The sequence below is a fragment of the Bubalus kerabau genome, chromosome 12, assembly GCF_029407905.1.
Source record: "Bubalus kerabau isolate K-KA32 ecotype Philippines breed swamp buffalo chromosome 12, PCC_UOA_SB_1v2, whole genome shotgun sequence".
NCBI classification, from domain to species: Eukaryota; Metazoa; Chordata; class Mammalia; order Artiodactyla; family Bovidae; genus Bubalus; species Bubalus kerabau.
This window is the reverse complement of record NC_073635.1, coordinates 1,213,816-1,238,308: the sequence shown is the minus strand read 5'-3', so window position 1 is coordinate 1,238,308 and position 24,493 is coordinate 1,213,816. Positions and strand designations below refer to the sequence as shown.

Genomic DNA, 24,493 nt, shown 5'->3' with positions numbered 1-24,493 from the left:
GATAAATATGCATGTACACATGCATGGCTATAAATTTTCATATGAACTATCAAGTACATAACCATAGTCTTTGTCTATGATACACACACACACACACACACACACACACAGACATATATATATGTCTATAATTACACATATGTTTAATAATTTACCCAATGTTTATTTAAGTAATAAATTAGTATAATGTAAACTTTAGCATAACATAATATTTAAAATTTACTCATTTATCTTTAAAAGCAGATGAATTCCATTAACGGGCACTTCAGTAAAACAACAAACCCATGTTCAAATATAAAACAGTAAAAATGAGAAAATTATGAAAATATATACCTTTAATTTGCAGACATATAAACACTTTTGGTACAGTACAGATACATGATGCCAAAAAGTAGAATGATCCAATTTAAGCTAATAAATTCTTTGTTTACACAGATAATTTTGCTATAGCTCTCATATAAAATAAAATTTCCAGCTCACACAATGAAGTGAGGGTGATCAATCACTGATAAACCAGCTTGCTTCACTGCAAAGCATTCAGTAAAAGCTAAATTATCAAAGAGGTCTGCTGCTGGGCTTACAAATAAACTCTTGGAACTAATCCAAAGCCAAAGAAAGGAAGCCAGAAATGGTAGCCAACAAACCTAAACAACAATAAAACAATAAGTATAACTTTCATAGAAAAGGTCCTGCTAAAACAACAGATAGCGTCCACCAGCTTCTAGAATAATTTTAATAAGGTTTCTTTTTTTTTATGTAACACATGAATTTAAGTATATAAGATCTAACACAAAGCCCAAATATAAAGTACTACTGACGAGTTGTGAAAGCATCAAAATGTCATAAATACCTATTAAGCAACTAAGGATTGAAACATATCTTTGCTTCTGGTTGTTTTTCTTGGACATAGCTTCTAGTTACATTTTCTTTAAGAAAGAATTTCCTGTATTAACAGTAAATGCAGTGGTAAAGCAAATAGAAAGCCACGAGAGTACACAGAAAGTGAATTATTCTTCACCACATTAGATCTTTAACACATGGCAAAATATTTATCCTTGCTAAAAAAGAACTGTGCTTCTTCACAGATGCCTTCTTTTTCAAATTAAAGATGCCTTCTCTTTCAAATTATACATGATGCATTTGTGAAGTAATAAACATTCTGTTTACAAATGCATTTATTTTCTTTTTAATCATATATTTAAGTAGGGTGAAATCCCATTTAATCTCATCTTTGTTTAATGCTAAAAACAATATATTTAAAATAGACTCTTTCATTAATTTCATGTACAACTGTCATGTACAATACCTTAAAATAGTTCCCTGCAAAGGAGCAGTTGAAGCCCTCTTGTGGTTAAAGGACTTTTTAGACAAAAAATGCAATGTACATTTTCTTACCTTACTCCTAGGTTTTAACAATCATCTGCTTGGTGTATGAAAGCTGCAAATCATGTCCAAGATTTTCTAAATAACAGCTCCATAGCTGTTAGTACCAATTTCATTTAAAAATTTCTGTACACATATTATAACTTCTGATTTTGAATTTAAAAACCTGTAAACAGCTATTTACAATATAGTACAAGTTATAAATTAGATGTCCTTCATTCAAACTGCCATCCACATTCTTGTTTTGGTGGTGAGAAATCCCCAAAATCAGTTGAAATGTCTCTTCTATTCCACAGCAAAAAAAAAAAAAAAAAAAAAAATCAAATATTAGAAATATCCATTGGTTTCCTCTCTCTCATATGCAAGTCAATTTTTCCTTTTAATGGAGTTTGTACTTCCAAATTTTCATCCTCCCTATGGTGTTTCTTCTCTCTCCTTAAACAGATATATATGCCCATCCCTGTTAAGAATGTGACAGAACTCAAGCTTATTACAGATAGAGCTACTAATGTGGGCATACAGGACACGGATTCAGCTTTCCTATGAGTTGGTTCTATTGAAATCTGTGGTTCTTTCTCCTCTATGCTAATTTCTGGTTCCTTTCTTAGAAGATTCTCAATGTAGCTCTCATTACTGACAGTGTCATTGACAAATAGATTCACCATAACTGTGGAATGGAGAGGTTCTGGATAACCATGATCACTCACTTTCACCAATAAACGATGGAGCCCATAATCTGTCTGCAGCAATGCCTCTTCCAAAGTAATGTTGCCAGTTTTAGGGTCAATTCTAAAGGATTCAGGCCTAGGCCCTCTTCTCCCTATGATGCTATAGGCTATGACAGCATTCATGCCTGTGTCTTTGTCAACTGCATACACCTCTGTAACTAGTGAGCCAGGGAGAGTAGAAGGCAACACCAACAAGTAAGACATGTTAGACTGAGGAAATAAAACGAGAGGCGGGTTGTCGTTAATGTCTAGAAGGAGAATTGTGATTTTTGCAGTAGAGGAGAGGGGAGGCGTACCCCCATCAACGGCTTCAACCCACAAAGTGTAGGAGCTTTGCTGCTCTCTGTCCAAAGAGACTTTAGCTCTCAGCAGGCCCTTTCCAGTGTCTATGACAAAAATATCACTCTGGTTCACCACGGAAAGAGCGACCCATCCGTTTTGCCCAGTATCGGCGTCTGTGACACTAATTACTCCAATTTCACCGTATCCTGGAAAATTTTCTGGCACAAAGAAGCTGAAGTCCTTGTTGATGAACCTAGGGCTGTTGTCATTTTTATCCAACACTGTGATAACCACAGTAGCTACTGATTCTTGGGGTGGCTTCCCAGAGTCAACAGCTCTGACTGTGTACCTATACTTTTCTTTCTCCTCTCGATCCAGCTGAGTAGAAACTGTCAGAATTCCTGTGACACTGTCTAAGGAAAAATATGATGGAGCATCAGGTCCCAGAAAATATGAAACTTGGCCCCTTTCTCCACTGTCAGCATCTGTAGCATCTAGCTTAGTCAAAAAGGCATTGGGTGCATTATTTTCTTCAATGGTTAGTTCTACCAAGGGTTGAAGGAAAACAGGAGCATTATCATTGTCATCTAAAAGTTGCACTTTAATCATTTTTTTGACTTGAAATCCCTCAGAGTTCCAAGCTACTATGGCTATTTCATAGAATTGCTGTAGCTCATAATCCATAGGTTTTGTCGTTTCTAGAAGATACTCGTTACTGTATGGTTTGTAGGGCAATAACCTAAATGGTCCTTCACCATCCAGATAGCAGTTCACCTTGTATTTACCTTCTGGATCTCTTATGGTAAAGAATGCAATTGGAGTGTTAACAGGTTCCAATTCTTTCAGGTAAATAATACCATCTATCTGATTCGCTATATAACGAGGGATGATTTCAGGTGGCCTGAAAATGACTTTGATAATAGTCACCAGGGCAGTGATCACAGCAGGGATGCAGCCTGGCCCATTAGCAAGGATGGTGAGCTTGTGTGTTTGCAGAACACTTCCTCCAATCTTACTGAAAAGTTTAATGACCCCGGTGTTTTCATTCAAATGGAATAAATCCTTGGATGCTTGTGGAACTTTCTGACTGTAAGAATAGGTGATCTGAGCATTGTTTCCCAAGTCTCTGTCCACAGCCTGAACAGCTGCAATTGGTGTGCCCACAGTAGCATTCCCATACACAGTGATGTTGATTTGTGAGTCTGTGAAGAGTGGGCAATTGTCATTAATGTCACTTATTCCAATGGTGAGGGTGGCACTGCCTATCAGTGGTGGAGACCCACCATCCTCAGCTATGATGATGCTCACATACTGGTCCTGGGTCTCTCTGTCCAACAGTCCCATGACAATTAGATAGGGGGTGCGCTCCCCATTCTCATTCTCCTCCACGTCCAGGGTGAACATACGATGGTAGTCCAGCAACCGGTAGGTCTGAACACCATTAGTGCCCATATCTGGGTCCACGGCGGGATGCTCTATGGCCAGCCGGGTGTTTACAGGTGCATTTTCTGGGACCCAAACTGATATTTGGGAAATAGGGAACCGCGGGGCATTGTCATTGATGTCCCGGATAGCGATTTTTACCTTCACAAACCTAAAGTATTCCTGAGGCAGGACTAGGACATCCAGAAGCAAAAGACAAGAGTCAGCAGAAGGCGAAGAGGAGATGGAAATGCTGCCCCCCCAGGCAATCCCTCCGCCTCCTTCAAGACACAAGGCCTCCCGGTCGATCTCCTGGGCAGAAGTGTGTAGCTCCCCTGAGCGGTTGTCTAGGGTCACGTACTGGCCACTCAGCCCCTGGGAGGCCAGGCTGAAGGAGAGAGGAGGGTTCGTCTCGGCGACGCTGTGCTGAGGCGACTGAGACTGCAGGTCCTGTCCCCCTGCGCTGGGCAGCAGCCGCAAGTCCTCCGCCAGGCTGCCGATGAGCACCCCCGCCGGCAGCCCCTCGTTCAGGCTGTACAGAATCTCTGTGGCCCGGTTGTAACTCGCCAGACAGTTGAACGGTCCCACGAAGAGGAAAAACAGAAGCAGATGCTGAATGGGGCGGGGTGGGGGGGGGCGGAGGGAGGGGGGTAGAGAAGGCTTGTTACATACTCGCGGAATTGGAGTCAGAACGCGTGCCCCGGGCTCCTTCCGGCTCCATCCCCATTCTCAAAGGCAAAGGCTCCAGTCAAAACAGGGTTAAGAGGAAACTTACTGCAAGGGAGAGATCTGCGCGGCAACGCTGTCTCCAAAACTTATTTTCTGTTTACTTTCTGCACCGCATCCCCACCCCGGCTCTCGCCCGGTTCCCCATCACCCTCACTCAGTAAAGGTTCAGAATCCCAAACCATCAAGCGCCCCGGGAAGTATGGTGGAGGGATTGCACCGCGCGGCAGGGTAGGTCATGGGGAGGGAGGGGGCTGGTAGTGGAGAGGACCGAGAAGTGGGCTCTTTATTTTTTCCCACTGAAATGTTTCTACAGCTAAGGTCCCAGGAACGCGAAATGTCTTACATCCCTTGCTATGAGACTGATAACAACAACAACCACAACAATAAAAACATAGACACTCTAGCCCCTCGGACTCCCTACTCCACTAAATAAACGCTTTAGGTCTGAAGAATTGATCTTCGTTTTAACACGTACCTAAAATCAAATCCAAAAGATCTGAATTTCCACCCAATGATAAGCTCTCACTAATCCTCCTCCCTAGGTAAAGAGTAGCAAACGCGGAAAACGAAATGCAAAAACAATTCGTCAGTTGCAGTCGACAGTCAAAGCCAGATGCCGGCCGAAGAAACCCCTCTATCTTAATGCCATATGAGCACACCCTAACCCCTTTCACCTCGTCTCCTTCCATTCGTGCTTCAGAAACTTATTACCCAAGGACTTGCCTATTCCTTGCTAAAATGAAGAGACATTATCCCAAACTCCCTTTCCCTCCCCTCAACCTTCCCGTGAAGTTTGGAATAAGGTAAAACGATTTGAAAAACGTGAAGGAGTAGGAACGGCACCACGGTGCTGCACCCTGTCAGGGCCGCGGGACTCCTGGATCTCAACCCTTACCGGCAGGTTTCCGTGGCTGGCGCTGCTGCTAGGACGACTGAGACTCCCCATATCCGGGCGCGGGCGCCAGGTCGCCCGACTCCAGTTTACTGCCCCGGCCCGCGAGCCGCACGCATCCCCGCCGCCGCGCATTCCCCGGGAGGCTGCGGGCTGCGCGGTGGCGCAGGAGGGCGGCAGAGGACACTCCCTCTCTGGGCATGCAAATCGCGGGGGGAACTTCAGCCAATAGTCCCGGCTTGTCAATCAAGGACAACAGCTCCTGGAGGCCAGAAAGGCGTGGGGGAGCGGGGGCACGGTCGTGATTTCCTGCTCCGGACGTGGGCACGTCCAGACCCGGCCTGAGGAGCCGGAGCTGGGACTTGCCTCTGAAGACCGCGGCTAGGCTCTACCTGGTCCGGCTCCAGGCGCATGGCCCTGGCCTCTCTCCTCGCAGCACCAGTCAGGACCCAAGTCCACAGGTTGAAAATGTGAGAGGGAGAATTAGATTAAATAAATAACTCTGCATTTATATCCGAATAGAGCATAGCGAGTAAATAAGTATGCATTCATATCCGAATGGAGAATAAGTATGCATTTATATCCGAATAGCAAGTCCGCGCTACAAAGCAACCATAGGCTCGATCCCCAAATGCCAGCTTTGCCACCAGTTCATCGGAGACTTGGATTCAGCAATATTTGCAAGGAGGAAGAAACCCCACTTTCTCTGCGGAGGGAAGGGATTTCAAGCTCTTTGTAAGGCAGTCTCAAGCTAAGAAGCAAACATGGGAGCTCGGTGAACATTTCAATATGCTTTAATTTTGAAGCTTCGCTGTTGGTGGCTGTTGGTGGCGGCACTTTCCATGTCGTAGGCACAAGCGTCCTTGGGTGTCTGCCTTGTGGTTTTTAAGAGAGTCGCGGCTTCTGGCTAAGGTAAAGAGCCAAAGGGGAGGGTGGAAACTATTGCTTGGTAGCACAAGTGGTTCTACCTGCAAGCAATTTTACCATATTTCTCTAAGGAAAAGAGGTGTTTTGGTTTTTTTGTTTTGTTTTTTTACAGGGCACTTACTGAAGCCTGGGGCTTCCCGCATAGCTCAGTTGGTAAAGAATCTGCCTGCAATGCTGGAGATCTGGGTTTGACTCCTAGGTTGGGAATATCCCCTAGAAGAGGAAATGGCAACCCACTCTAGTATTCTTGCCTGGAGAATCCTGTGCACAGAGGAGCCTGTCAGGCTATAGTCTATAGGGTCGTCCCAAGAGTTGGACATTACTATCTTTCTTCCTTTTCTTTACTGAAGTCTAGGCTTTTTAGAAATAAAGGCTACTTCAGGTTATTGCTTCTTTTTTTTTTTTTTTCCTTGGAATGCTTACTGGGAAAGGAATACTGGAGGAGTGTGGTGCAAAATGCTTGGATAGCCCCTTTGACTCTGGCACTAGACATATGACAAAATTCTAATTTATACAATCAGGGCAGTATGTATCTTAATACACTGAGAAACCACAGTGTATTAAATCTGTGAAACACTGTTTGATCTGCAGGGTGCCTAATGGGAAAGACCATTGGCCTTTCCCAGAGTATACATTTCACTTCACCACTAGGTTTTCATGTATCCTGTGTACTGTTTTAAACATAAAGCCCTCCTGATGAGTAACTAACCACTGAGCCTGGAATAGAAAAGTCTTTCTCTTGGTTTGGAGAAAGATCTGACATCCTATGTTTTCCATAGGGTCCACTTTAATTTTTTTCTTCTTCTACTGTATGCTGAATAGAATATAAATTGCTTAGCAGAGCTAATTGTTTTGCTTCTAACACTTACTATTTTCTCCTCATCCCACCAATCCTAGAGACACAAAAGTTCTAAATATTGATGCCACACTACATCAGAAAACCTGGTGTGTGTAACAGCTTCTTATTGCATTAGTGTGGCTATACATGGAGTTCATAAACAAAACTTCTTATAATGCAAATCTGGCTTATAAAATTAGCTCCTTTAAGCTCTTTGAAGTGAAATTGTAATGCTGATGAAGTGGTAAACACACATGAACATGTACAGGTAGGTGCAAGGCCATCACACAGTTGGTAAACAAAACAGTCAGGGAAGTATGCTTTGCCTCTCCTTGCTTCCTGAGCTGCTTGTTCTGTCCTACAGCTGAACTTTTACCACATGATTGGTAAATAATTACTTTGGAATCTGAAGTTGAAACATATCCAACTTCAAAAATCAGAAGAAAGCTGCTTCTGAAATGTGTTTAATTTATGTCATCACACAGCTTCTGGAAGTTTGAGGCACATGACCAGAATTAGGCAATCCATCCAAAGTCAGGATACATACAGCTTAGACGTACAATCTGAATTAATTCTACATCTGTACAGATAGCAACAGTGGTAGACTATATTTCCTTACAGGTCATCCCCTCCCCAACAGGTTAAGACTTTCTATTTTGGTGAAAATTTGGGATTTGTTTTCTTTAGTTTATCCTTTGTCTAGAAGGACACTACAATCAACAATAATTTTCTGTAGTGTTTCTATAAAGCATGACCATATAAATTATAAGTAAAACACAGAAATTAAACATTCTGGAGATAATGTTTGGGACAGTAATAACCACTTTGCTTTAAGTTGTTGTGGTTATTGCAAAGTTTCTTCATGGAAGTTTGTCATCAAGGCCAGCACAATTTGGGGTAGCATCTTGCATGACACATCCCAAACTGTTAACTGAGCTACTTATTATCTTTCTTCTGAAGATCTAAGTAGAGATTTCATGCAGGTTTAAACTGTAAACGAGCTTAGAAATAAAAAGAAAAGAGCAAATTCCTTTTTTTCTTCTCTTGTATCTTCTTAACTTGGCACTGTGAAAGTGTCCCCAAACTCCTGTTCCTTATGAGCCAGCTCTGTGACCTGGCATCTGGTGTCACATATTTCTTTCTAAGGATGACTTAGAGAGCTTCTATGCTATTAACCCCTTGAAAATAATACTTATGAACTTCTCAGATGTCTCATTTGCTCTGGGCCTGCTTCCCAGGTGTTCTGTAAAAATCAGTTTAGAAGAATAGCTAGATTATAAGCCTCCCAAGCTTATTTTTTCTATAGACAAAGAAAACAACTTGATGAAATAGGTGACACTGAGCTGAACCAGGGGATTTGGATACCTTCTCTAGGTTGTTATGAAGTTACTGTGTGACTTTAGGCAAGCCATCAGATCTCTCTGCTTCAATTTCATATAAAAATACCCATACACACTACATACACATATATGATGGAAATAGCTTACCAGATATATGTCTTTGATAGAAATTACATAATGATACATAGGTTAGTTTGATCTTTATTTTATTACAGCATAATGCAGAAGGTTAATAATAATATTCATTTATTGCAAGCATTCTCTCCTTGAGGTTTCATCTCTTTATTTTCTGTGACCTTGCAAGTGTCTATAAAACTTCGTACATTTAGCAAACATACCCTAAAACTTTTAAAATTGTGAAGTGTTATGTTTTCCAGGTAGTTTTTGTTTGTATTTTTCAGTTAACTCTGATAATATCATTTAAAGTATTTAAATGACAGTATGCTATCCATAACATTTCATGTGATTAATGCATATACAGACAGTTAAACTTATTTTGAACCACATTCTGGTTATTCAAGATTATAAATAAATACAAATTAAGCATATGACCTTATTTGAAGACTACTTTATGCAAATAAAGACTACATTGAGGTACCAACTCACACTATTCAGGATGGTAATTATTAAAAAATGTACAAATAAGTAATAATATTCATGAAGAAAATGGAATTCACCTCCACTGTGGTGGGAATGCAAATTGGTATAATTACTGTGAAGAACTATATGGAGGTTTCAAAACACTAAAAACAGAGTTGCTGTATGATCTAGCAATCCCACTTTTGGGCATATATCCAGACAAACTATGATTTTAAAAGACACAAGCACCCTTATATTTATAGCAGCACTGTTCACAGAAGTGAAGACAAGGAAACAACCTAAATATCCATTGACAGATGACTGAATAAAGAAGACATGGAATATTACTAAGCCACAAAAAGTAAGAAATTATCTCCTTTGCAGCTACATGGATGGACCAAAAGATTATCACGCTAAGTGAAGTAAGTCAGAAAGACAGATACTAAATGATATCACTTATATGTGGAATCTAAAATGCAACAGAAATGAACTTACCAAACAGAAACAGACTCACAGACACAGAGAAGAGACTTGGGGTTGCCAAGGAGTAGGGAGTTCTGGGAAGGGTTGGATTGGGAGTTTGAGACTAGCAGATGCAAACTATTACTTAGAGAATGGACAAACAACAAGGTCTTATTGTATAGGACAGGGAACTATATCCAATATACTGTAATAAATCAATATGGAAAAGAATATGAAAAGAATATATATATGTGTGTGTGTGTATAACTGAATCACTTATACCAGAAACTAACACAACATTGTAAATCAACTATACTTCAATAAAAAAGAAAAAAAAGATTATTTTGTTTTTTGCGTGTTAATATATGATTTTATTTTTTATTTTTTTTAATTTAATTTTGTTTATTTTAATTAGAGGCTAATTACTTTACAATATTGTGTTGGTTTTGCCATACATCAACATGAATCCACCATGGGTGTACACGTGTTCCCAATCCTGAACCCCCCTCCCACCTACCTCCCCATACCATCCCTCTGGGTCATCCTAGTGCACCAGCCCCAAACTTCCTGTATCCTTCATCGAACCCGTACTGGTGATTTGTTTCTTACATGATATTATACATGTTTCAATTCCATTCTCCCAAATCATCCCCCCCTCCCTCTCCCATAGAGTCCAAAAGACTGTTCTATACATCTGTGTCTCTTTTGCTGTCTCGTGTACAGATTTTAGCAGTCACTTTAGATGTCTTAAAATATGTTGTATATATGTATAATGTTGATGTAGATATGTAATAAATGTGAATATTACAGTATATGTGGGACATTTAATAACATGTAAATATATTATATAATCATTGTAAATATATGGTAAAGAATCTCCCTGCAATACAGAAGACCTGGGTTCAATCTCCAAGTCAGGAAGATCCCTTAGAGAAGGGCATGCTCACCCACTCCGGCATTTTTGCCTGGTGGCTCAGTAGTAAACATCTGCCTGCTAATGAAGGAGCCATCAGTTCGTTCCCTGGGGCTGAGTCAACAAGCATTTATCACTCATCAACAATGAGAAAAACACTACTGTAGGCATAGATTTTTCTATCTGAGACCTTTCTGAAGTAAAAACCTCTTTAGTCAAATATTGTTTCCTAAACACGTACATGTGCTTCCCCGGTGGTGTTGTGGTAAAGAATCTACCAGCCAATGCAGGAGATGCAAGAGATATAGGTTCAGTCCCTGGGTTGGGAAGATACCTGGAGTTGGAAATGGCCACCCACTCCAGTATTCTTGGCTGGAAAAACTCCACGGACAGAGGAGTCTTATGGGCTGCAGCGTGGCATGGGGTTGCAAAGAATCAGACACGACTGAGCACGCATGCACGCACGCATACACATGCGCGCGCGCGAGCACACACACACACACGAACTTCTCAGTGTTTGGCTGCTGCTGCTGCTAAGTCGCCTCAGTCGTGTCCGACTCTGTGCGACCCCATAGACGGCAGCCCACCAGGCTCGCCCATCCCTGGGATTCTCCAGGCAAGAACACTGGAGTGAGTTGCCATTTCCTTCTCCAATGCATAAAAGTGAAAAGTGAAAGTGAAGTCACTCAGTCGTATCCGACTTTTAGTGACCCAATGGACTGCAGCCTACCAGGCTCCTCTGTCCATGGGCTTTTCCAGGCAAGAGTGCTGGAGTGGGGTGCTAGTTTAGATCTTCTCACAACTTGTAAACAACATATATTATGTTTTGTTTTGTTTTTAACTGATGAATATGTGTACACTTGAAAGCATGTGTATACTTGAGAGGGTCTGAATAACTATGAATCTCCTAGTTAGCCCTCATTTTACGTATTAGCTGAGAGCAATAAAGATGGTCCCTAGCTAATGAGAATCCTCAAAACACTATTTCTTAAAATAGTAGTAGATTTTGGCCTCAGGATTATCTCCCCAATATTAGAGGATAGCTTAGTAAAAGAGCTTTTTCTTTTTTTTTTTTTTACTATCTATTATTTCTCAAATCCTACTATTAAACATTGCCATAAGTACCAGTTATTTTGTTTTATATTTTATTAATTTTAAAAATTTACAAACGTTTTAAAGAAACAATAATAGCTTCTCTCATAGCTCAGTCAGTAAAGAATCTGCCTGCAGTGGAGGGGACCCAGATTCAATTCCTGGGTCAGGAAGATCCCCTGAAGAAGGAAATGGCAACCCATATCCAGTATTCTTGCCTGGAGGATTCCATGGACAGAGAAGCCCAGTGGGCTACAGTCCATGAAGTCGCAAGAGTCAGACATGGACTTACCGTCTAAATGATCATCATCACTAATTTCAGTAAATTATTGTTCAAGTAAAGCAAACTTTGAAAAAACCCTATTGTGTTTTTCCCTACACAACTAAGAATTAATTGTAAGGCTAATAGAAAGTAAACACATTGGTTCTTTGGCTAAGAAAACTGGATAGTTAAGAAATAAATATGTATTTATCTTGCATTATTTGTATGAAAAGGGCACACATAAGCTAATTTACTGTAATACAAAATTGTATTCTAAAACATTTACCACTGTACTGTGCAACTTATAAAGGTGACTTTTGTTAAGCATTGGTCTATTCTGAATAGTTGGTGATGGACAGGGAGGCCTGGCGTGCTGCGATCCATAGGGTTGCAAAGAGTCAGACACGACTGAGTGACTGAACTGACTTGAACTGAACTGATTCTGAATAGTACTTTCCTTTTTGTTTTAGAAACTTTGTATAAATAGATTTCACATATCTCTTCTTTTCCCCTGTTTTCCAAGAGGAAGGAATGTAATAGAATTGAACTGTCTTTTTATTTCCAGAACTCCATTAGGAGCACTTTAAAAGGGATAAGTATAGCTGGATGAAGTCATCAGAAAACTCCAGGCCTAATTTTAGATCACATTCTCAACTTTCTCTCCTTATCCTTAAAATAAATTTCAAAGTCATTTTCGATTCATTTAAATTCCACATTCTTCCTTCTTGCTTCTGGTAGAGGTGATAATGAGCAGTGAAATCATCAAAAGAAAGGTAGCAGGATTGAGGAGAAGACTAAATGAAGGGCATGCAAAATCCACAAAGTGGATCAGCAGTTGCTGAATAATGAACAGTTAACCAAATGCAGTTTACTGATGATGTATGTGTATCATCTAGCCTTGTTCCCTAGAGTCAGCCCCTGGGAGAGTTGAAAGAAGGGAGAAGTATGGGCTTTGCCAAGAATGAAGCAATTTTAAACCCTATAAATTAGCATATAAATTAGGTCAAGGACAAAACAAATCTATTGCAGGAGAGAAATCATTTGAAATTTCATTTTAGGACACTGATCCTGTGTCCTATATCCTTCAGGTACCTTCTCTTCACTCTCACAGATTTAAGTGTTACATTGGGAAAAGCTTAATGAAAACTTGTCCTCCTGTAATATTTTACACAGATTGACAGATCTTTGTCTGGCTTTTGAAAATCTTTTTTATCTGAGTCTTTGAATTTAAGGTGGGATTGCTAAAAACTGCATGACTGTTCTAATCTTGGCATACACTGAATTAGTGCTGTAGGATTAATCAAAGTTTCTGTCAATGATGTAAAAAGTCAACATGTTCATAGTAGTATCCCTACGATCACTAGCTTCCTCCTGGGTATCTTTGTAGGAAGAAGGTACAGTTGCTGACCTCAGTTTCATTTACTGCTGACAGGTACCAATCATTGAGCACCTAAGTTTTGCAGGTGCATGGTGAACATTATCTCTAATCTTCACAAGAAAACTGAAAGTTAATAATCCCATTTTTAAGAGAAGAAATCTGAAATTCTCAGAGGGTAGTAGGTTGCTTAAGGTCATATAGCCAGGAATTAGGCCAAGTTAAAATTAAATAAGGAAAATTTGGTACTTAATTTTAATTTCATAAATCTTCTTTCTGTATATTGGTGTTAATCTAATATTCACTAAGGTAAGCACGTATGTTGTGTGTTGAATATGTGAGTGTTATCAACAATAGGCAGAATCTGACAGGAACAGAATCACTCCCAAAATACAAAACTTGTGAAAAAATTGCATAATTATGAACTTCAATAAAAATATATATAAGTCCAATTTATGAAATAACAAATATTTTTTATTTTCTTATTTAGACTATCAAGAAAAGAAACATTTTGTAAATAAACTTTCATTAATGGTTTGGAATTATATGGCACCAAAACATTTATTTAGTGAAAGTAGTGTGCTTCTTGAGAGAAAAAAAAAATATTATAAACATCTTAAAGGCCTACCAATTCTTAGTCATAAATAATATTTAAAACTGATCAAGTTGGTATCAACTTTATATAGAATCAATAATAATAATTATAGTTTTTTGTGGATTGCTCCTCTTTATGGATAAATAATTTCTTCATTAACTAGATTAAAGTAGAACATCACTAAGAGTAACTGGCTTTTAGTGACAAAATTGCATTACCAACTTTATTTTAAATATTTATATGATTTTTTAGAATTTAAAATAATTCAAAGAAATGCAAATAAGTTAAAATGAATGGAATAATATTTTTATTACCCATAATTTAGACTTTGAGCAATTTAACCCCTATATAGACAGAATAAGAAAGAATGCTAGAAACTGAGAAATTCACTTGAGAAGCACTTTTTATTATACTCATACTCAGTTGCTTCAGTCGTGTCCGACTCTTTGTGACCCCACGGACTGTAGCCCACCAGGCTCCTCTGTCCATGGGGTTTTCCAGGCAAGAATACTGAAGTTTGTTGCCATTTCCTTCTCCAGGGGAACTTCCCCACCCAGGGATCAAACCCAAGCCTCCTGCGTCCCGCGCACTGGCAAGCAGATTCTTTACTGCTGCGCCACCTGGGAAGCCTCTAAATAAAAGGATTAAGAATTTTCTAAATGTATCATAAGCATGATATATAGTTTCTGTAGAAGCAATTTTCCTCATTCTAAATGTGCATATATATGATATGCTTTATTGGGGGGAAAAAAGCATTAAGCACAGTTAGTGCTTCTTCCATATTCCAAAACCTCTTTTTCAAAAGCCCTGAGTCTGCTAAAGTCCTGCTAGAGCTTGTTAAACTATTTAATAATGATCATAAAAGACATTTTACACACAATATCCACTAGTCACAAAGCTGAGAAATCTCAGGTACCCTTGATACCTGTGTGAATATTTTAGCATTTCTGTGAGATTTCTGGGTCAAGATTGATTCCAGGTGCCATCTCCATATATTTATGTAATAACTACAAGCAGCTCTTGTAGACTAGATATGGGTCCTTTGAATCAACATCAATGCCAAGGCTCTCCAAGGTCTTATAGCAAAGGCTACAGTAAACCTCCTTAGTACCATAATTGAAGCAGCAGTGACATTTTTTAACAAAAGGGCATGTTTTCACTTATCACACACCATTAATCAAAAAATACTACAAATCTTGAACCACCTTTATATTTCTCCTCCAATAGGTTTTGGCAAGTAAACAATATATTCCTTACAAATTACCAGGCACAGAATGATGGCAGAAACAACATAGAAGGTGCTAGACTTGTATTTTTGTGTTGCTGTCACATAATTATGGTCTACTTTTCCTGACTTTACACATTCATTTTACACTTTCCCTGATTCTGTGAAACTGAAATGTGCATGAGTGTTCAGTCACAACCAGCCTGCGAGGGTCCTCTGTCTATGGAGTCTTCCAGGCAAAAATACTGGAGTGGATTGACATTTCCTACTCCAGGGCTTCTTCCCAAATCAGACTCAATTTGCTTCTCTTTTATATGCTACATTGACAGGTGGATTTTTGACCACTGTGCCATCTGGGATGCCCCAAACTGAAATGTATTTTCAACCTTTTATTCCGAGCCTATTTTATCTTTGCTGAATTTCTCTTCTAACTTTTTAACACAGGTTCCTCCAAGGGTCTTTTGTTTCCTTCCAATCACTCACTGGGGAGCCCTTTCCTTATGATTCTATCCACCCATTTAACCCTGTTCTACAAATACAGACATTTTCTGCCATTACGAGAAGTTCTGCTTCCTTGACTATGCTAAATAATTTCCTGTGTGGATCACAGCAATCCATAGAAAATTCTTAGAGTTGAGAATACCAGGTCACCTTACCTGCCCCATGAGAAACCTGTATGAAGTCAAGAAGAAACAGTTAGAACCAAACATGGAACAATGGCCTGGTTCCAAACTGGGAAAGGAACATGTCAAGGCTGTTTATTGTCACTCTGCTTATTTAACTTATATGCAGATTCAGTTCAGTTCAGTCGCTTAGTCGTGTCTGACTCTTTGCGACCCCATGAATCACAGCATGCCAGGCCTCTCTGTCCATCACCAACTCCTGGATTTCACTCAAACACATGTCCATCGAGTCAGTGATGCCATCCAGCCATCTCATCTTCTGTCGTTCCCTTCTCCTCCTGCCCCCAATCCCTCCCAGAATCAGGGTCTTTTCCAATGAGTCAACTCTTTGTATGAGGTGGCCAAAGTATTGGAGTTTCAGCTTTAGCTTTAGTCCTTCCAATGAACACCCAGGACTGATCTCCTTTAGAATGGACAGGTTGCATCTCCTTGCAGTCTAAGGAACTCTCAAGAGTCTTCTCCAACATCACAGTTCAAAAGCATCAATTCTTCGGCACTCAGCCTTCTTCACAGTCCAATTCTCACATCCATACATGACCAGTGGAAAAACCATAGCCTTGACTACATGGACCTTTGCTGGCAAAGTAATGTCTCTGCTTTTTAATATGCTATCTAGGTTGGTCATAACTTTCCTTCCAAGGAGTAAGTGTCTTTTAATTTCATGGCTGCAGTCACCATCTGCAATGATTTTGGAGCCCCCCAAAACAAAGTCTGACACTGTTCCCACTGTTTCCCCATCTATTTCCCATGAAGTGATGGGACCAGATGCCATGATCTTTGTTTTCTGAATGTTGAGCTTTAAGCCAACTTTGTCACTTTCCTCTTTCACTTTCATCAAGAGGCTTTTTAGTTCCTCTTCACTTTCTGCCATAAGGGTGGTGTCATCTGCATATCTGAGGTTCTTGATATTTCTCCTGGCAATCTTGATTCCAGCCTGTGCTTCTTCCAGCCCAGCGTTTCTCATGATATACTCTGCATAGAAGTTAAATAAATAGTGTGAAAATATTACAGACTTGACCTACTCCTTTTCCTATTTGGAACCAGTCTGTTGTTACATGTCCAGTTCAAACTGTTACTTCCTAACTGCATATAGGTTTTTTAAGAGGCAGGTCAGGTGACCTGGTATTCCCATCTCTTTCAGAATTTCCCACAGTTTATTGTGATCCACACAGTCAAAGGCTTTGGCATAGTCAATAAAGCAGAAATAGATGTTTTTGGTTTTGTTTTTGTTTTTTATTTCTCTTGCTTTTTCCATGATCCAGCGGATTTTGGCAATTTGATCTCTAGTTCAGCTTGAACATCCTGGAAGTTCACGGTTCACGTATTGCTGAAGGCTGGCTTGGAGAATTTTGAGCATTACTTTACTAGTGTGTGAGATGAGTGCAATTGTGTGGTACTTTGAGCTTTCTTTGGGATTGTCTTTCTTTGGGATCAAAATGAAAACTGACCTTTTCTAGTCCTATGGCCACTGCTGAGTTTTCCAAATTTGCTGGCATATTGAGTGTAGCACTTTCACAGCATCATCTTTCAGGATTTGAAATAGCTCAACTGGAATTCCATCACCTCCACTAGCTTTGTTCGTAGTGATGCTTTCTAAGGCCCACTTGACTTCACATTCCAGGATATCTGGCTCTAGGTGAGTGATCACACCATCATGATTATCTTGGTCATGAACATCTTTTTTGTACAGTTCTTCTGTGTTTTCTTGCCACGTCTTCTTAATATATTCTGCTTCTGTTAGAACCATACTATTTCTGTCCTTTATCGAGCCCATCTTTGCATGAAATGTTCCCTTGCTATCTCTAGTTTTCTTGAAGAGATCTCTAGTCATTCCCATTCTGTTGTTTCCCTCTATTTCTTTGCATTGATCACTGAGGAAAGCTTTCTTATCTCTCCTTGCTATTCTTAGATTAGATCATGTCAAATGCCAGGCTCAATGAAGCACAAGGTAGGATCAAGATGGTAGAGAGATAAATCAATAACCTCAGATATGCAGATGACACTACCCTAATGGCAGAAAGTGAAGAGAAACTAAAGAGTCTCTTGATGAAGTTGAGAGAGGAGAGTGAAAAAGCTGGCTTAAAACTATGACCCAGCAATCGCAGTCCTAGGAATATACCCTGAGGAAACCAAAATCGAAAAAGACACATGTATCCCATTGTTCATTGCAGCAGTATTTACAATACCTAGAACATGGAAGCAACCTAGATGTCCATTGACAGATGAATGGATAAAGAAGTTGTGGTACATATACACAATAGAATATTACTAAGCCATGTAAAGGAATGCCTTTGAGTCATTTCTACTGAGGTGAATAACCTAGAAGCTATTATACAGAGTGAAGTAAGTCAAAAAGAGAAAGATAAATATCGTATTCTAATGCATATATATAGAATCTAGGCAAATGGTACTGAAGAATTTACTTACAAGGCAGCGATGGAGAAACAGACATAGATAATAGCCTTGTGGACACGGGGAAATGGGAGGAGAGGGTGATATATAAGGAAAGAGTAACATGGAAACTTACATTACCATATGTAAAATAGCCAGCGGGAATTTGCTGTACAGCTAAGGGAACTCAAACAGGGGCTCTGTATCAACCTAGATGAGGAGGGAGATGGGAGGGAAGTTCTAAAGGGAGGGGATATATGTATGCTGCTGCTGCTGCTAAGTCATTTCAGTCATGTCCGACTCTGTGCGACCCCATAGATGGTAGCCCATCAGGCTCCGCCATCCCTGGGATTCTCCAGGCAAGAACACTGGAGTGGGTTGCCATTTCCTTCTCCAATGCATGAAAGTGAAAAGTGAAAGTGAAGTCGCTCAGTAAGTGCCTTCACGACCCCATGGACTGCAGCCTACCAGGTTCCTCTGTCCATGGGATTTTAGAGGCAAGAGTACTGGAGTGGGTTGCCATTGCCTTCTCTGGGATATATGTATACCTATGGCTGATTCATATTGAGGTTTGACAGAAAGCAACAAAATTCTGTAAAAGCAATTATCCTTCAATTAAAAACAAAGCAAAACTCAGCATTCAAAAAAGGAAGATCATAGGAAAGGAAGATCTAGTCCCATCACTTCATAAATGGGGAAATAAATGTAAACAGTGACAAACTTTATTTTATTGGGCTCCAAAATCACTGAGGACAGTGAATACAGCCATGAAATTAAAAGACAGTTGCTCCTTGGAAGAAAAGCTATGAAAAACCTAGACAGCAGATTAAAAAGCAGAGACATCACTTTGTCAAAAAAGGCCTGTATAGTCCAAGCTACAGTTATTCCAGTGGTCATGTACTACTGGAAGTGAGAGGTGGACCATAAATAAGGCTTAGTGCTGAAGAATTGATGCTTTCAACCTGTGGTTCTAGAGAAGACTCTTGAGAGTCCTTTGGACAGCAAGGAGATCAATCCAGTCAATCCTAAAGGCAATCAGTCCTGAATATTAATTGGAAGGACTGATGCTGAAAGTGAAGCTCCAATGCTTTGGCCACTTGATGGGAAAGCCAAGTCATTGGAAAAGACCCTAATGCTGGGAAAGATTGAAGGCAGGAGGAGAAGTGGTCAACAGAAGATGAGATGTTTGGATGGTATAATTGATTGAATGAACACGGGTTTGAGCAAACTCGAGGAGATAGTGAAGGACAGGGAAGCCTGGTGTGGTGTGCTGCAATCTATGTGGTTGTATGACTGAGCAACTGAACAACCACAATAAGGAGAAGTTATCTGGACCTGAGTATGCCTTTCTCCTGGGTGAAAGTTCTCTTCTATGAATACTTGTTCTTTCTTAAAAATGGTCTGTTTTAGATCTAACATATGACAGTGCTTCTAGCATAAAACAGAAATATCCATACTTGTAGTCACAAATAAAAGGCAGTCCATGTACATTATGAAGCCAATAACTACTGTTGCCATTTTTTGGAGAAAGGCAGAACTGAGGCACAGAGCTTTGTTTTCATTTTAACATATAGAAGGGTAACTACTCCTGGATCAGAGCAGAGGTAAAGTTTGAAGAAATCACATAGCATTACTGAACACTGTTGCTTGAGAAATCAGCTACCTACCTTTCAAAAGTCCTCTGAGAGCTAATTAGAATGGTGACAAAAATAGTAACAGCTACTAGCTGTTACCCCATAAACCCCATAGCTGTTTTTGTTTCCAGCATACTGCATAATTATTGCTTTTTCAAAATACATTTTTCTTTAATTAAAAATTCCTATATTTTCTACTAAGTTTTTCACAACATGCTTATCCTTCACAGTCCAGTGTATGTGGTTTAATTTATTCCATCTTTTTGGCACTTTTATCTATATCAATTTTTATTCCTATGGGTTTTACTGAATTCAGTTCAATTAGGTTCAGTAGCTCAGTTGTGTCCAGCTCTTTGCAACCCCGTGGACTGCAGCACAGTAGGCTTCCCTGTCCATCACCAACTCCCCTAGCTTGCTCAAACTCATGTCCATCAAGTCAGTGGTGCTATCCAACCATCTCATCCTCTGTCATCCCTTTCTCGTTCTGCCTTCAATCTTTCCCATTATCAGGTCTTTTCCAGTGAGTCAGTTCTTCACATCAGGTGGCCAAAGTACTGGAGTTTCAGCTTCAGCATCACTCCTTCCAATTAATATTCAGGGATGACTTCCTTTAGGATGGACTGGTTGAATCTCCTTGCAGTCCAAGGGACTCTCAAGAGTCTTCTCCAACATCACAATTCAAAAGCATCAATTTTTCTGTGCTCAGTTTTCTTTATAGTCCAATTCTCATATCCATACCTGAGTACTGGAAAAACTGTAGCTTTGACTAGATGGACCTTTGTTGACAACATAATATCTATGCTTTTAAATATGCTGTCTAGGTTGGTCATAGGTTTTTTCCAAGGACCAAGCATCTTTTAATTTCATGGCTGTGGTTACCATCTGCAGTGATTTTGGAGCCCAAGAAAATCAAGTCGGTCACTGTTTCTATTGTTTCCCCATCTATTTGCCATGAAGTGATGGGACCAGATGCCATGCTCTTAGTTTTTTGAATGTTCACTTTTAAACCAGGTTTTTCACTCTTTTCTTTTACTTTCATCAAGAGGCTCTTTAATTTCTTCACTTTCTCCATAAGGATGGTATCATCTACATATCTGAGGTTATTGATATTTCTTCTGGCAATCTTGATTCCAGCTTGTGCTTCATCCAGCCCTGCATTTCACGTGATGTACTCTGCATATAAGTTAAATAAACAGAGTGACAATATACAGCCTTGACATTCTCCTTTTCCAATTTGGAACCAGTCTGCTGTTCCATGTCCAGTTCGAACATTTGCTTCTTGACCTGGATGTGCAGATTGCTACTAGATTTTTCAAATCATTTTATTTATATTTTATAATGCTTTATGAGTATATTGTATATCTTTACTTATTGTCCTGTATAATTTTTGGACAAGACAGAGTTCACTCACACAATTTTTCTGGTGGATATAAACATTTTAAGTATTTCAATATTTCATATATACATGTTAAGTGAAGCTTCCTTTATCCACATCTTTGTAAAATTTCATGATCATTTAGTAGAAGTTAATATACATTGAATATGTATTTAAAATAGGGTACAGGAGACTTCCTGCATGGTCCAGTGGTTAAGACTCCACACTTCCAATTCAGGGGTTCAGTTCAGTCATGTCTGACTCTTTGTGACCCCATGGAGTGAAGCACACCAGGTATCCCTGTCCATCACCAACTCCCAGAGCTTGCTCAAACTCAAGTTCATCGAGTTGGTGATGCCATTCAACCATCTCATCTTCTCTCCTCCCTTCTCCTCCCGCCTTTTCATACTGCTCAATCCCTGGGTGTGGAACTAACATCTCACATGCCTCATGGCTAAAAAGTCAAAACATGAAACAGAAGCAATATTGTAACAAATTAAACAGAGACTTTAAAAGTGACCCACATTAAAAAAAAAAAAAAAACTTTTGAAAAATGGGATGTAAAAATTTAATATTTCCTAGTATGAAATATAACTTGCTGTTATTTAGTCATTAAGTTATGTCTGACATTTTGCATCTCCATGGACTGTAGCCAGACAGGCTCCTTTGTCCATGGGATTTCCCAGGCAAGAATATTAGAGTGACTTGCCATTTCATTCTCCAGGGGATCATCCTGACCCAGGAATCGAACCAGCATGTCATGCATTGCAGGTGGATTCTTTACCACTGAAGTCCCAGGGAAGCCCATGAAATACATCAGCCTTAATACTAGTATAATGTTGTTTTGTTCAGTAGCTTAGTCATGTCTGACTCTGCAATCTCATGGACTATAGCAAGCCATGCTTCCCTGTCCTTAACCATTTTCCAGAGTTTGACTCATGTCTATTGAGTCAGTGATGCCATCCAACCACCTCATCCTCTGGCGACTCATTCTCCTCCTGACTTCAATCTTTCCAGCATCAGGGTCTTTCCCAATGAGTCAGCTCTTCAAGTAAGGTGGCCAAAGTATTGGAGTTTCAGCTTCAGCATCAGCCCTTCCAATGAATATTCAGGATTGATTTCCTTTAGGATTGACTAGTTTGATCTCTTTGCTATCCAAGGGACTCTCAAAAGTCCTCTCCAGCACCACAATTCAATGCATCAGTTATTCATCTCTCAGTCTTTTTTACTGTCCAGCTCTCACATCTGTACATGACTACTGGAAAAATCATAGTTTTGACTATACAGATATTTGTAGGCAGAGTAATGTCTAGGCTTTTTAATTTGTCATCTAAGTTTGTCATTGCTTGTCTTCCAAGGATCAAGGGTTCTTTAAATTTTTGGCTGCAGTCATCATCTGCAGTGATTTTGGAGCCCAAGAAAATCAAGTCTGTAACTGTTTCAATTGTTTCTCCATCTATTTGCCATGAAGCAATGGGACCGCATGCCATGATCTTAGTTTTTTGAATGTTGAGTTTTAAGCCAGCTTTTTCATTCTCCTCTTTCATTTTCATCAAGAGGTTCTTTAATTCCTCTTTGTTTTCTGACATAAAGATGGTGTCATTTGAATATCTGTGGTTATTGATATTTCTCTCAGCAATTTTGATTCCCTTGTGCTTCATCCATCCCAGCATTTCACATGATATACTCTACATATAATTTAGATAAGGAGGGTGACATTCTCCTTTCCCAATTTTGAACCAGTCCATTGTTCCATGTCCAGTTCTAACTGTTGCTTCTTGACCTCTATACAGATTTTTCAGAAGGCAAGTAAGGTGATCTTGTATTCTCATTTCTTTAAGAATTTTCCACAGATTGTTGTGGTCTACACAGTCAAAGGCTTAGTACAGTCAATGAAGAAGAAGAAGATCAATAAATATATCCCAAGAATGTTTTTAGTAATTTGCAGTGGTGTTTGCAATATATGAGGGCACTCATTTCTTTACTTTGACATCATTAGTAGATGATGTTATTTTATTTATTTCCAATACGATAGGCCCAAATAGCATTTATCATTGTTTTTATTAGAAGAGTAATAGTCTTGTTAAATGGAAAGTTTCTTTTTTCTTCTTTTTTTATTTGGGAAGGCAATTCATAGTTTTCCTTATTGCTTTATAAAGTTCACTATTCATAAGTGATAGGAGAACTCATTTGTCTGTCAAATGTTAGATAGGTTTCCAACTAAATAACAAGATCTTTATGGATAATAGTTAGCACAGACTGGAAAGACAGTAAAAATATAATTAATAATTATTAAGTTACCAAAAGCATTAATATCTTTGATTTTAGGTAATTTTAAAATATGCTAAAACATCTTCAAGTTTCACTAGCAGCATGGATAATGAATTTCTAAGTACAGGAGATTCTGCCTACTTATGTGGTATTTTTCAAGTCCTCATTTATTTTTTTAAAATGGATATAATAATGTGTATTAACATAAATGCTTTTTGACTATAATATATATTATATAATTCTCTTGAGTATAAACAAATCAATCAATATTTATTAACCAAAGTTAAAATGCAACATGATTAACTTTATTGAAGAAATATGATACTCTTTTTTCCTCCAAAGTAAACATATTGAAAATTTTATATTCTTAGTTTTGTCTCTGCTGGATGGCAGAGGCATCTAGGATCTAGAGACTATTGGTCCAGCAAAAGCTTTTAATTCACTTGGTTCTTTTCTTGGTCATTATACTCTTTAGTAGAGTTCAGCAAATAGACATAATATAAAAATACTTTGCTCCTCCAGGGAAAATGTTTTCTTCTTTATGCATTCAGTAATAGTTCTTTTCATTTTTGGCTCTACTTTAAACCATGAGAGAGAGCAATAAATATGAAACTGAATGGAAATGAAGATCTTAGAATTGCTTTCCCCACAGAAAGAAAATGTCTTTGGGTAAGGAGTGACTCTCTTTTATTTTTCCTGTGGTCTATGATATATTTTTCTTAGCTGCAAAATTCAGGAAACAATACCTTTCTCTGATGTCATATAGATTAAGTAAAAAGAATGTCTGTAAACAGTTTAAGTTTCTGAAGCAAAAAGAAAATTTTTATTTCACTCCTAGGGTCAGAAATAAAAATAGTTTGAAATTCTAGAGCTTGATAGATAAAGCTATAATCAGAGTATTACAGGAGAATCTGGCAGTAATCTTTTGTATTTTTCATTATTGTTTCTCTCTACCCTCCCCCACTTATTTCTCTTACCTAGCCAGTATTTTATTTTGTATAATAGGAAAAAAAAAATATTGTTTCTAAAGGTGAATGGTGTTATTATTAAGTTGGCAACTGGAATATTTGTGGACATGAAAATGTTTCACATGAC

General features: G+C 39.0%; 1 protein-coding gene across 1 annotated transcript; it reads right to left on the bottom strand.

The window, feature by feature from the left end:
* Positions 1 to 1,703: 1,703 nt before the first annotated feature.
* PCDH20 (protocadherin 20) lies at positions 1,704 to 5,571 on the bottom strand. The gene is made up of 2 exons (XM_055541810.1): positions 5,440 to 5,571; positions 1,704 to 4,427 (listed from the first exon to the last, which is right to left on the bottom strand). The coding sequence occupies exons 1-2, from the start codon at positions 5,569 to 5,571 to the stop codon at positions 1,704 to 1,706; spliced, it is 2,856 nt and encodes a 951-aa protein (XP_055397785.1).
* Between the last annotated feature and the right edge of the window lie 18,922 nt (positions 5,572 to 24,493).